This window comes from Adiantum capillus-veneris, chromosome 20 (genome assembly GCF_014529385.1).
Source record: "Adiantum capillus-veneris isolate H3 chromosome 20, ASM1452938v2, whole genome shotgun sequence".
Classification (NCBI taxonomy): domain Eukaryota; kingdom Viridiplantae; phylum Streptophyta; class Polypodiopsida; order Polypodiales; family Pteridaceae; genus Adiantum; species Adiantum capillus-veneris.
In genome coordinates this window covers 142482413-142496292 of record NC_140950.1, presented here as the reverse complement: position 1 = coordinate 142496292, position 13880 = coordinate 142482413, and the positions used below count along the sequence as shown (strand labels likewise).

The window sequence follows — 13880 nt, the reverse complement described above, 5'->3', positions numbered from 1 at the left end:
CCAACACTTTCTCTGGCTGTTTCATAATAATCAATATCTAATTTTTCTAAATGATTTTCTCATGTTAAACTGATCATTTAATATGGGAAAGTGCCAGGGGAGAAAAAGCTAGAATATTGGTTAAGCTAGCAGACTGGCCACAGTAGGGATCCAAAGGAGGGAAAATAGGGATCCAAATCTCCTTCTCAAGCTTTAATGAAAAGCTTATCACTTACTCCAAGCTTGTGAGAAGGAAGGCCTACACCAACAACTCTTGGCTTTGTGATGCAAATCCAACCAAGAGCCAAGCTTCAATGCATGCTCATCTCCTCTACCATGCTAATTACTAAGCTAAACTATGCTAATATGAGTGATTATGTGAGGAGATGTACATCTTTCTCATAAGAATACTCCTTCTTCCTCTCAATCTACTCTCATACCCCGCTAGCTCTCACCATCTTCAAAGGTGTGTGAGGTCTTGGGTCTGAGAGCGTGAGGGAATTTATGTTGTGTTTGATGAGTGTTTTGCGTAGTGCATGAAGTTTCCATCTTTATTACACTAGCTAGTATTGAAGGAACACAAGAAATTGTATTGTAAAATGTCTCTCTTGATGGGAGAAACCATAATACAAAGCCTTTTGGAGGGGGGACCGGCTCCATGCAAATCTGGTCCTCAATTGTTGTCAATTGCTTAATTTCTCTCTCTTTTGAAGTATTGTTCATACTATCTAACCAGGTGTTATGCTTTTTGTTGCTCTCTCCACCCAAGCACTCTTGTTAATCTCATTAGGAATCTATTCTAATGAAACTCTCACTATGTTCATGCTATTTTCCGCTACACACAAGTTACTAGGCCATTAGATGTTACATTGGTATCAGATCACAAGGTTTCTCTTTTCTTGCTCAAGAAGGGAGGTCCTCAAGCTAGCTATAAATGGTTCGTACTATTAATTGCATGTGAGTAAGTAGAATAGGGATTTTTCAGCCTTGCAGTGCGCCTGCCTTTGTGCAGTTAACGGGGCATCACCGTCAAGAGCTATGGTCTTAATAGTGGAGACCTACGGGGCTTGCCTACGGATTAACCACTATTGAGCTATTAGAATCTTGACAGGAGCCGGTGTTGTTTTGGTGTTGAACGACCCTCTCTTCTATTTCTTGCAATTAATGGTATTCGAGCCACAGGTACAATAGCTTGAGTGCTTTTTCTAAAGGGGTAAAGAGGAGTAGCAACTAGGGCTTGAAGTGCCAACGTACACCTAAAAAGTTTACACCTAAAAGTTGTTAGAATGGCTAACAATAGTAAAGAGAGTGAAATTAATGTTGACAACTTTGATTTTGCTAATGAGCAAGCTACTAATGATGCCCCGATGCTTGTTAACTATCTTGTTTCTAGGCTTCAACAAGCCATGGGCAATCCATCCCTCCAAAGTGAAGTGCAACGGCAGCTTCGTGCTCATGGGATTCTCCAAGCTCCCCACCATGAAGAGAGAACACCTAGGAAGCCTCCTTGCGAGACTTCCAAAAGGGTCTCTCTCCAATTTGGGAAGAAGAAGAGGATCCCTATGAAGGGCTCAGAAATTTCCTCCTTGATGATGCATCTCCTTCTCAAAGGAGAATTCAAGAGCCTCCACCGAAGGAACAAGAAAGAAGTGAGTCTTCCGCCACCTCGGCAGAGATGGCTCCATGAAGATGGCGGGCTAAACGCTCTCCATCATCTCCAAAACGGAGGAGACCATTGCATACTTCTCCACACCATACTTCAAAGAGGGATGACAAAAAGCAAGAGAAGCAAAAGGCGAGAAAGAGGACACCCTCTTCTCCATCTTCTTCATCCTCTTCCTCTTATGAAAGTGATGATCAAGACAACGAAGATCAAGGCAAGAAAGAGGTCACCCTCTTCTCCATCTTCCTCAAATTCTTCATCCTCTGAAGAAAGTGATGGGTGCAACCTTTGAACCATTAAAAAGAAGAGGCCATAGGAAATCCTATGCCGCGTGGAAGAGGTCATCCAAGCTCAAGAAGTTCAAAGAGGGAGGGAAGAGCATCTCTTTCCTTACCTACGATGGTACTTTTGGTGCCATGGACAAAGTCTTGGCCTTTATCCAACAATTTGATGCGGTGTTTGGAGATGAGGGTTTCACGAAGTCCTCTAAGCTACGCCATGTAGCTATGCACTTTAAAAAGTCCGCCAGACAATGGTGGTCTAGCCTATAGGCCAACGGTGAAGCTCCACGAACATGGAAAGCTTTAAGAGCTTCCATTATGAAGCAGTTTTGGCCACCGATGCCAAAGACAAAGTACTCACCGAATGGCGAAGCTTGAAGCTTTCTCCCTATGAATCCATCCACAAATATGTAGACAAGTTTTGGGACCTACAACTCAAAGCCAATGTTTTCAAAAAGTTGGATTTTGGAGAGCAAAAGCAGCAATTTTGTGCGGGCTTAACCGAAGAAATGGCGGAGTATGTCAACTCCCAAAGGCCACGTACCATATTGGCGGTAATACATCATACTATGGTGGCCTCTCGAATCAATTTTCAAACAGGGGCTAAGAGGAATTCTAAGCCCCCTGAAAACAAGGGTTCCAATGAACCTAGGGGGAAGGACAATGTCCAAAAGTCTCCTAAGGGCAATTCCAACAAAGCTAAGGAGAAGGGAGTTTACAAAGGCAAAAATAAACTCTCTCTTGAAGAGCTTGAGCCTTATCGCAAGGATAACTGGTGTTTCAAGTGTGGCGAACAAGGGCATGCGTGCCGCGCTTGTCCCCAAAAGAACAATCGCCATGATCCTCCTAGAGCTACCTTGGTCGAAATTCAAGAGGAGGAAACTCACCACAAAGGATCTCCTCTATGCCATGCTTGGGGAAAGGTAAGAGAACATGATGTTTTTATTCTCTTTGACCTCGGTTCTACTCACAATTTTATATCAATAGAGTTGGCCACCAAGCTAGACATACAAACCTACGAGATGGGAGATGTCCTACCCGCAAACGGTGCTTTCAAGGGGCAAGAAGCTTCAGTCACTCCCTTAATCGGGAAATTGAGGCTCCATGTCCAAAGCTATGTGGACAAAGAGGACTTCTTTATCTCTCCTCTCAAGCATGAGGATGTAATCCTAGGGGCACCATGGTTTGATTGCATGGTTGCCAATGTTGAATTCCCTGAAAGGAGAAACTCCTTTAAGTTCAGGGAAAAAGATATGTATATAGATGCTAAGGAAATGGGTAACACTATACCCATTGTACATACACAAGCTCATTGCAAGTCAATAAGAGCTCTATTTCCATGTACATGATTTTTGTTAAAGATTCTCAAAATGAACCTTATGTTTTAGCAAAAGAAAATATACATAATCAAAAGGAATTAGAGTTATCCAATTTTCTCAAGGGGTTTTAAGATGTCTTTATTGACGACATCCCTTGTGAGCTACCTCCTAAACGAGGTAATGATGACCATGCAATTGAACTTCTTCCAGGAAGTTCACCGCCTAACAAACCTCTTTATAGAGTTTCTCAAGCTCAACGAGAGGAGATTATGCGGCAAGTGCATGAGTTAGTTGAGAAGGGCATGGTTAGGCCTAGCTCATCTCCATTTTGTTCTCCTGTGCTACTAGTGCAAAAGAAAGACGGCACATATTGTATGTGTGTCGACTATAGAGCACTAAATAGGATCACTATCAAAAGTAGGTTTTCCATTGCACGGGTAGAAGACCTATTTGATAAGCTACAAGGGTCCACCTACTTCAGTAGGATTGACCTAAAAAGTGGCTTATCATCAAATAAGGATCGTTGATCAAGACATTGTAAAGACCGCATTTCGCACTAGTTTTGGTCTTTACGAATACATTGTCATGCCGTTTGGCTTGACCAATGCACCAGCCACATTCAATTGCTTGATGAAGAAGCTATTCAGGCCTCATCGAACCTTTACTGGAGTGTTCTTTGATGATATCATCATCTACTCTAATTCATTAGATGAACACAAGTGACACCTCCAGATAATATTTCAAGTTCTAAGAGAGAATAAACTTTATGTTAATCGAAAGAAAAGTGATTTTTTCTTACAAGAGATTCAGTATTTAGGTCACATTATCCCTCAAGATGGCATCCAAATGGATCCATCAAAGTTAGAGGTAATAAAAGGATGGCCTAAACCAAAGAATCTTCATGAGTTAAGAAGCTTTATAGGTATGTGCGCATACTATAGACGCTTCATAGAAAAATTATCACTAATAGCAGGACCATGACCTAACAAAGAAAAACGTTAGGTACACATGGTCTGCCAAGGGGATCGATGCTTTCAAAACGCTTAAAGAAAAGCTTATCTTTCAGCCTGTGCTTACAAAACCTGATCTCTCAAAGCCATTTGAGGTCCAATGTGATGCTTGTGGTGATTGCCTGGGAGCTGTTTTGCTTCAAGAAGGGCACGCCATAGGCTATGAAAGTCGAAGGCTTGACCTTGTTGAGCAAGCTGTAGGCATATATGAAAAGGAACTCCTTGCAGTTCTACATGCCTTGGACTCATGGAAGCACTATTTATTGGGGACTCCTTTCATTCTGCGACGAATGGATCACCAAAGTCTTAAGTACTTCATGATGCAGACCAAGCTCTCTGACAAACAAATGAGGTGGGCAAATTTCCTTTCACAATTTCATTTTCATATTGCTCACATTGCTGGCAAGCATAATCAAGTAGCCGATGCACCCTCAAGATGGCCGAGAGTGAATGCGGTTTCCATAGGAACTCACAATAATCTATCTTCTATGATAGATGAGTATGCTATTGATCCCGATTTTAGAGATGTGATTTCAGCCCTTGCACTAGGGACGAAAGAGGAACCATTTACTGTACAAGATGGTTATCTTCTCTATGGCAATAGGCTATGTGTTACTAGCTCACTACGTGAGAAAGTAATGTATGAATCTCATGCTCCTCCTTATGCAGGGCAAAGAGGGATTCAGTCTACCCTAAAGGGGATTGAAACATATTGCTATTGGCCTACCATGAAAGCAAACATACAAGAGTATGTTTCTAAATGTGTGGTATGCCAAAAGACAAAGTTTGATAGAGGGAAGCAACTTGGATTGCTTCAACCTTTGCCAATCCCTAATTCATCATGGGAGAGCATATCCATGGATTTTATCTTTGGATTGCCTAAGTCTATCCATGGGAATACGGGAATATAGACGATAGTAGACAGGTTCAGTAAACAAGCTCATTTTATACCTTTCAAAAAGACTATCAAAGCCCATCAAATGGCAACCCTCTTCATTTCACAAATCTTCAAGTACCATGGCTTGCCAATGTCCATAGTGTCAGATAGAGATCCTAGAATGACCAGTAACTTCTGGAAGGGTCTCTTTGAGAATTTAGGAACAAGGCTAAACTTCTCTTCGGCCTATCACCCGCAAACGGATGGCCAAAGTGAAACCGCTAGCCTAACAATCCTCGATCTACTAAAAGCCTATGTAACGGAAGTAGATCAAAGATCCCAATGGGAGAAGTACTTACCCTTAGTGGAGTATGCCTACAATAACACTGTACATATTTCCACGGGAAAAGCACCTTTTGAGGTAATTGAGGGAAGAAAAAAAAGTCCCTTGCTACTTAAGGTACACGGGAAGATCTTTGTTGCAGATGAGTATAGCCGAGACCTACAAGAATCTTTCCAAAAGATTAAGGATGCTATCTCTATCTCACATCAAAGGCAAAAGGCTGCTGCTTCTGCTGACAAGCACAGAAGAGCCCAAGCCTTTAAAGAAAATGATTGGGTCTTACTCAAATTTCCCAAGGCTCGATTAAGGCACACAACGGGCAAGAATCCTACGGGACACCAAAAGTACTCTCCTAAGTTAGCAAAAAGGTACTATGGTCCCTTCCAGATTCTTAGGCCAATCAATGAGATGGCCTATCAACTCAAGTTGCCCAACCATTGGCTCATACATAATGCTTTCTATATGAGCCTACTCAAGCCTTACAAAGGAGAGCCACCTCAAGAACCAACCATTGAAGACCCACCGGAGATCGAGGACCAAGAAGAGGTGTTGCAGCATGAGTCCATTCTCCGACGTGAAGACAAGGTACTAAGAGGCGGTAAGACTATCCGACGATATCTTATTAAGTTTAAGAATTATCCTTTTGAAGATGCTAGATGGATGCAAAGCATACAATTAAAGGATAACCTAAACCTTGTCGATGCTTACAATGCTTCCCTAAAGTAAGCAAATATACAAATGTTAAAAATGAACAAAGTTTTTATCTTATAAGACTCTCTTTTTCTTTATTGTGCACAAAAATGAAGTAGTATGCATGCTTAGATCAAGTTTGCGGAGACGACGTCTCTCGAACACCAAGGAGAGCTTGTCACTCTACTATAAAAGATGATAGGACTAATGTGCAGACATGCTTGCGGCAGCCTCAGGCTCTCAAGCGCCAAATGGACTAGTCATCCATTGTGGAATGATGTCGTAGGGTAACATAGGGATCCTCTACCCGCTAAGAAAAGGATTAATGAATATGCTTTATCTTCTCTACCTCATAGTAGAGGACGACTATGATTTCAAGAGAGAGGTAATGTCATAATAATCAATATCTAATTCTTCTAAATGATTTTCTCATGTCTAATATGGGAAAGTGCCAGGGGAGAAAAAACTAGAATATTGGTTAAGCTAGCACACCGGCCACAGTAGGGATCCAAAGGAGGGAAAACAGGGATCCAAAGGGGGGGCCATTTGTAAAAGAACCATGTGTAACAATGGGCTTAAAATACCCTAAGCTTCAGCCCATTAAGACTTCCAAAATGCTAAGGTTCCAAAATTCAAAGGTTGTGTCCAAAATTCCAAAATTCAAAGGTTGTGTCCAAAGGTCAAACATTGGGGGAATTGGATGCTTTGTGTGTGTCCCAAAAGTCTTTGGCAATCCCTAGATAAGAGAGGGCGAGCCTTGCAAGTAGGGGATGAGAGAGAAACTCACACACACACACAAGCTCCCTTTACACAAAGGGAATGAGGAACACATGTCAGCTCCCTAGCCAAGATGCCCACAAGGTGTACCCAATTCCTATTGGATGGCCTTGGAGGTGGACCAATGAGAATTAGGCTAGAGTAAATCTAGTTTAAGTAATTTAAAAACACTTAATAAAAGAACCAATAAGAATTAAGCTCTCTAGAAGACTATTGGACAATCTCCCAAGGGGACCAATGAGCATTCAACAGCCCAATGGCTTGCATGATTCCTATTGGCCAGGAGGCAAAGGGGTCCAATGAGAGTTTTGTTGAATTAAATAATTACCTAAAACTCTCACAAAAGGGGAAAGGGGGACACATGTCAGAAGGCTATCACTTATGCTGCTTAATTACCATTGGCTAAGCCTGGGGAGGTCCAATAGGATGCTAGCAAGAGCAAAAAGCAAGAGGGGTCGACCAAGAGAGAGAGGGGGCTGATTTTTGCAAGGTATTATCACACACACACACACTCTCACACAATCTCATGTGTGAAGTAAAGAAGACTCTCTCTCCTTCTCAAGCTCTAATGGAAAGCTTATCACCTACTCCAAACTTGTGAGAAGGAAGGCCTACACCACAACTCTTGGCTTTGTGATGCAAATCCAACCAAGAGCCAAGCTTCAATGCATGCTCATCTCCTCTACCATACTAATTACTAAGCTAAGCTATGCTAATATGAGTGATTATGCGAGGAGATGTACATCTTTCTCGTAAGAATACTCCTTCTTCCTCTCAATCTACTCTCATACCCCACTAGCTCTCACCATCTTCGAAGGTGTGTGAGGTATTGAGTATGAGACCGTAAGGAAATTTATGTTGTGTTTGATGAGTGTTTTATGTAGTGCATGAAGTTTCCATCGTCATTGCACTAGCTAGTATTGAAGGAACACAACAAATTGTATTGTTAAATGTCTCTCTTGATGGGAGTAACCATAATACAAAGCCTTTTGGAGGGGGGACCGGCTCCATGCAAATCCGGACCTCAACTGTTGTCAATTGCTTAATTTCTCTCTCTTTTGAAGTATTGTTCATGCTATCTAACTAGGTGTTATGCTTTTTGTTGCTCTCTCCACCCAAGCACTCTTGTTAATCTCATTAGGAATCTATTCTAATAAAATGCTCAGTATGTTCATGCTATTTTCCGCTACACACAAGTTACTAGGCCATTAAATGTTACAGGTTGGACTGAAGAGATGCCGCAAGAAGTTAGTCTCACAATCGCTAAAGTTGAAGATGCGGACAGATTCCTTGACCAAGTTCATTATCTGGTTCGGGAAGTGCAAGATCTCCCAACCATTCCCCCTCCTCCTTCCCTCAATGGCTTGCCCAATGTTGGGTGAACTTTGTATCTATGATCATTAGCTAGGGATGTTTTTTGTGCAATACAACAGTAGCAATGCTGCTCCTTTTATTGTAATTACCTTCAGTGTTCTTAAATAAACTGCTCAATTCCTTCCCTTAAAGCAAGATCTAATGGAATACAGCCAAGAATTTTCATTTTCTACCTAGAAAATATCTTACAAACGGGATATGCGTGCATTGACTGAGTTGTCTTTTGCTCTCGTCTTGTTCTTTTTTTATACAAGACCAGACTGTTTTTTGCTCATTACTTCATGTTTTTTAGTATGTGCAATCAAAACACATTTAATGTATATCTTTTGCAAAATTCACTAAACATTGAAGACGTATGATCAGAAAATCAGCTCATTTGTGAACAAAATTGTGAGATGTAATTGTCAAGGTAAAGAATTTTTAGGAAATGGTTCATGTAGGATCACTTCCTAACAGTGCATATGCTTGCTGGATAAAAACCATGAAGAAGGCCCAGGATGCAAACAAATGGTAAAACTCCGATCTGATACACGAGGTTGCTCACAAGTTTTGCCATAGTGGAGATTCCACGCAAGAGCTTGTCTGGTTCCTAGGTTGGTAGTGCATTTCTGTTGTGAACATCCAAGGAGCTCCTTCCTACAACAGTGCTGTCGTTGCTGCCGATGATGTCGTGGAGTTTGAAAAAAGCATCTCTTTGAACCATAAAGCCGACTTCCTTGCATGTCTGTTGTAGTCATCATCCACATAAAAGATCCCGACTCTCACTTGTAGCCCTAGGTTGAATTCAAATCCATCCAGTAAAGACCATGCATATACACCCTTCACATTGGCACCCTCCCTGAGACATATAGTCACCACAAGCTGTCAGCTAGGTAGGTAGGTAGGTGTGTGCGCATGTACCTGCACCTATGTGCACGCACATGGGCATATATACATGTACACTACCTTCTTCTGTAGGCAACCCTTATAACCAGGGAAGAGAGCTAACATAAAAGAGGGCTTTACCGAATCGCTTCGACAAGCTCGGTGTAGTACGTCTCAAAGTATTCCACCCTTTGATCATCCTCTAAAGTATCTTCAGATTCGTCATATTCAATTCCCCATCCTGCACATACCATTCACCCCAAAAACCGTAATTAGCTTTCCAGGTCATTAGCTTAACCCAATACACCCATTTGTTATGCTTAAAGCAACGGCATCAACATGATGGGAAACCTGTTTGGGTGATGTACATGGGAAAATTGCTGTATCGATCCTTCATGTATTCAACAGTTGTCTTTAAGGACCAGGGAACAGCATAATCATGGTCTCCCTATAAAAGGGCACACCATATATCAACTCAATTGAATCAGGCACTGATTGTATCTTACATTGATATTAAGAGCAGTATTCCAAATGAACTAGCATGGTAATATACAAATTGCAATCTGCAGTAAAACCTAGCTGCCGTGTGCACAATCAATCTTGCATGTGTGAACATTTGTGAATACACGTGCACAGGCATGTGTTGTATGTTTTTGTTCATGCTGTTGCATCTCACCACTCCAATGGCTATTCCATCACGATATCCTGCCATCAATCAACAAGTACAATAATCGTATCAGTAATTGCTAGCTAACACAAGAAACCAATTAGAATAGGTAAGTTAACATCACTAAGGTTGGGAGCAGAACATGCGATACGAAAGAGTCTACAATGTGTATTTCAGGTGGACGCTTGTATTGCAGCTCCAAAACACTCTTTGCTAACTCTGGCATTAACTTGGCTAGCTCAATACTAAGCTTAGGCAATCAAGATCCATTTGTGTCCTTGTGCTACAAGAGTGAATGACTTCACATGCAAACATGTCGTAATAAACTTTTTGGTACACCCATACATACCGGTGACATTGGCCTGCCAATCCAAATAATAGCAAGTCTCGTTCTGAGTTAGATAGAAGTTGGTGTCGAAGGTATACAAGGCTGTCTGGATATTTATCCCAACAAAGTCAAGGGAGCCATTGATTTTCTGCAACTCCTCATCTGTGAAACTAGGCAGACGATCACCAACCAACTCCCGCATAGATTTGGGATAATCTCCAAAAAAGATGGGATCCATGAACCTGTATTCACAAAATACCATAAATTTTGAGGAACAGTAAACCATCTAAATTCTAATGACATTCAAGTGTCCATTTCTCAAAAACACATGTGGAAGGTATTTTCCACACTAATTTCTTCAGTCACCGCTCAATATTGCAGGCAATCAAAAGTAACTTTCAAAAAAATTTATTTGTACAATAATATGCTTCATTTGAGCATTGTCCACAACACGAAGTGCCACATGAAAGCAGCAATTGGAAACTTACCACCCCACTAGAAAGTCAGTTGCTCTCTGAGCTGCCATAATATCTTCAGCCGAATCTGTCAAAGGTTCTGACCATCTGAACCAGAGTGCAAACCCAATGGAGCCATTTTGGGTAGGCTGCAAGACACAGCCACATAGATCCATACTACAGTGTTGATCATAAATAGACAGTGACATCCAATTCTTCATGAGACAGAAACTCGTCGCACCTGATATTTAGTCCTGTAAACATCCACTGCCTCCGCATGTGCAAGAAGGAGATGGTGGCCCACCTGGTAAGGCTCTGTTCCAGAGTTACCTTGTGGACATTGACCGTAATTATAATTGAATTGTCCCATGATGTTTGAGGTGCACCTCCCAGGTGGGTTCTGCATAGTGGCATAGCCGAGACCCGCCCAGTCATTGAGTTCGTCAAAGGTGATCCAATACTTCACTCGGTCCCCAAAAACTTTGAAGCAAGTTTCAGCATAGTTTGCAAAATCAGAGCTGCACATCAATCAGAAACGGGTGAATGCAATTACATAAGAACATCACATTAAGGAAATACAATAGGAAAGCGTCAACAATTCAATGCATTTGACAATTTGTGAAACAACAAGCAAAAGAGCTGCTTCAGAACAATCAACAAACTTTGGCAAACATTTATGCTCCTTGCTTCCTTTTACTAAATTAAATATTGAAGATACACCTTCACGGTTCACACTGAGACACTATTTCAACCAGGTGTTTAAAAATTTCTGTTCACTCTGCGTTCTTATGCAATCCTTCAGTTGTAAATCAGCAATGGACAATTGTGAGAATGGTAACGTACATGAAAGTATCACTTAGTGCTCCTCCATAACGGTCTTCAAGAATTTGGGGATGATCCTGTGTCCATAGAGTGACCATGGGTATCAAACCTAAGAATTTAAAGCCAACAAAAAATATGAATGGAACTTGGCTTAATTGTCTTAACACGACAGCCAAACAAGATTCTCACCTAAGCTAATAATGTCATTAATCACATCATTGTAGTGGGCTATAGCTACTTCATTGACCTCCCCGCTTCCATCTGTTCAAAAGATCTAAATGAAGAGAAGCCACCAGCCACAAGGAAACAGATAAGCAAGAATAAAGTAACACCCTGATAGTGTACTAAGTTACCGGGAAAGAGTCTTGACCATGCTATAGAAAACCTATATGAATTCATTCCTAGCCCGGTCAAAAGCCTGTGATCCATCTGGTAGAAAAACAAACAATCAAATTACAAAACCACGAGGCAGGCCATTCCTATATCCTGTGATTGCCATATTGTCTCATTTCAAGATAGGGAAGAGACAATACATCTTATTCCACAGCTAAGATAAAGTTCACAAGGCTTGAGGCTGAATGTAGAGTGTTCCAATTCCATTATAAAAGAGCATGGATGTCACACAAACACACTTCGGACTGTGCATTATACCCATGCCACAACATTAAGTGTTTCGAGGATAGTCAAATCACTAAACTTAAAAATAATCCAATGGTATATTGCACTAAGAATCCCAGGCCACAACACTACGTACATAATGCCTCTAAATCCACATCAAATCTCTGATAACATCATCTACAGGTTTGGTATGCAGCTTTAAGGTCAAGATCAACACATGAACCTTGCAGACAGTAAGACACTGTTTACTCTCATACTAAACTATAATAAGGCATAAAGGGACTTGTTTCGAGTCATGTAGCTTCACGCCTGCTCTACATGGTCATCTCCTATGGTAGTCACAATGTTTTTTCAAATGACATCGTCAATGCTAGCCATATATCAACCGCTGCGTACCAGCAATGTTCAATTATATCCTCAATACCTTTGCCATGCTCTAGCTGATGGTTAACGGGGAACTCCTCCTTAAGTACTGAGTGTGGCTTTGAAGATGGAAAACACAACACAGCTCTCACCAAAAACCTTCCGAATTCCAAAATTCAGGTAGCATTAATTCCTTGAAGGTAAAACCTTCCCCTTCCCTTAGCATTCAAGGTGAAGGTCTGTCCTTTGCAATGATCACTAGACTGAAGTTCAATCTTACGGATTGACTTCGCAGAGAAACCCAGTAAACAAATTGCTCAAAAAGATAAGAGACCTTGTAGAAATCATAATTGTTTGCGCACTCGCCAGGAAGAGCACCATCGAGAGAAGCTCCTAGACACACAAAGCCATGCACATCATTGTCAGAGCTTACATTTCTCTTTTATCTTCTCGTACTGAAATTGTAGTCAATAAGCTTAATTTCAAACGCTAGCAAAACTTACCGTCCTTGCGAGCATAGGAATCCCATATGTTCTCAGACTTGTTGTCTCTGTATTCTGCACCTTCATGCTGGAGACGACGTGCATTGTGAGCCACAATTACTTAAAGGTGCAAAACTATGTGAAAACGTGTGCGTGTGTGCTGATCTTTGATGCAATTCTGCTGGAAACATGAGCGCGCCTCTAATTAGAATCGAAGCAAGTGCAAGGACGAGAAGATTTATCACAGAAAGGACCTTCATAGAAGAGGTGATCGCTCCAAAGAGAAAGCCTTCTGGGAAATCACCGCGCGTGACCCCTGTGCCATTAGGAAAGAGAGAATCGGCGGAGAGCTGGTGGAACTGGGAGGAATAGGTCGACAAAGAGGAAGCTGCAGAAGAAGGCGTTCGTGCAGCAGTGGAAGGGGCGATGGAGCATTGCAGCAGCTGAGCTGCCAAGGCGCATGCAAATATTGTCAGCAAGACGGGCGCCATGGTGAGACGCGGCTCTCGACTTCTGCAAGCTCAGATGTTGGTTTCGTGGTTTTAAGATGTTCGAAGCGGGCCCTTCCACGCGCAGAATGCTGAACTTGAATCGAGTAACTCGTGCAATAGATTCACAGTGCTTGGTTAAAAGTTGGTTTCATAAGCAAGCCTTACCTCAGCACTAAAGGGCACGGAATCTATATGTATTCTAAAATCTATAAAGGCACTGAGAGTGCCCTTTACACGTGGCTAGAGCTACGAGCTGAAGGTTAAAGTCTAAAACGAGCCTCTGTGCACGATAAAGAGGGAGAGAGAGGCCGCCGAAGCCAAGCGGTGGAATCAACGATGGGGGGCAGTGCCACGAATCTCAAGGAGGTTTAAGGGCTCAAAAAATGGACGTCAAGTGTTGAGTGCGGGCAGGGTGGGGGCTATGCAAGGCTTGTTGCCTATCCAAGACTCCCGTGCGTACATGTTGTCCATCATGGG

At 41.9% G+C, this 13880-nt stretch overlaps 1 protein-coding gene across 2 annotated transcripts; it reads right to left on the bottom strand.

Annotated features, from left to right (window-relative positions):
• Positions 1-8672: 8672 nt before the first annotated feature.
• LOC147433333 (beta-glucosidase 34-like) lies at positions 8673-13444 on the bottom strand. Of its 2 annotated transcripts, XM_086492935.1 has the most exons (13): positions 13167-13444; positions 12934-13000; positions 12765-12823; positions 11803-11878; positions 11639-11710; positions 11471-11558; positions 10869-11145; positions 10661-10776; positions 10194-10414; positions 9854-9882; positions 9529-9625; positions 9319-9418; positions 8673-9151 (listed from the first exon to the last, which is right to left on the bottom strand). In XM_086492935.1, exons 1-13 carry the CDS (start codon positions 13401-13403, stop codon positions 8950-8952), a joined length of 1641 nt encoding a protein of 546 aa, XP_086349061.1. In that variant the 5' UTR covers positions 13404-13444; the 3' UTR covers positions 8673-8949. The 2 variants fall into 2 exon arrangements, with proteins under 2 accessions (XP_086349061.1, XP_086349062.1); XM_086492936.1 differs by lacking the exons at positions 11639-11710; positions 11803-11878 and having other exon boundaries at positions 11471-11526.
• Positions 13445-13880: the final 436 nt, after the last annotated feature.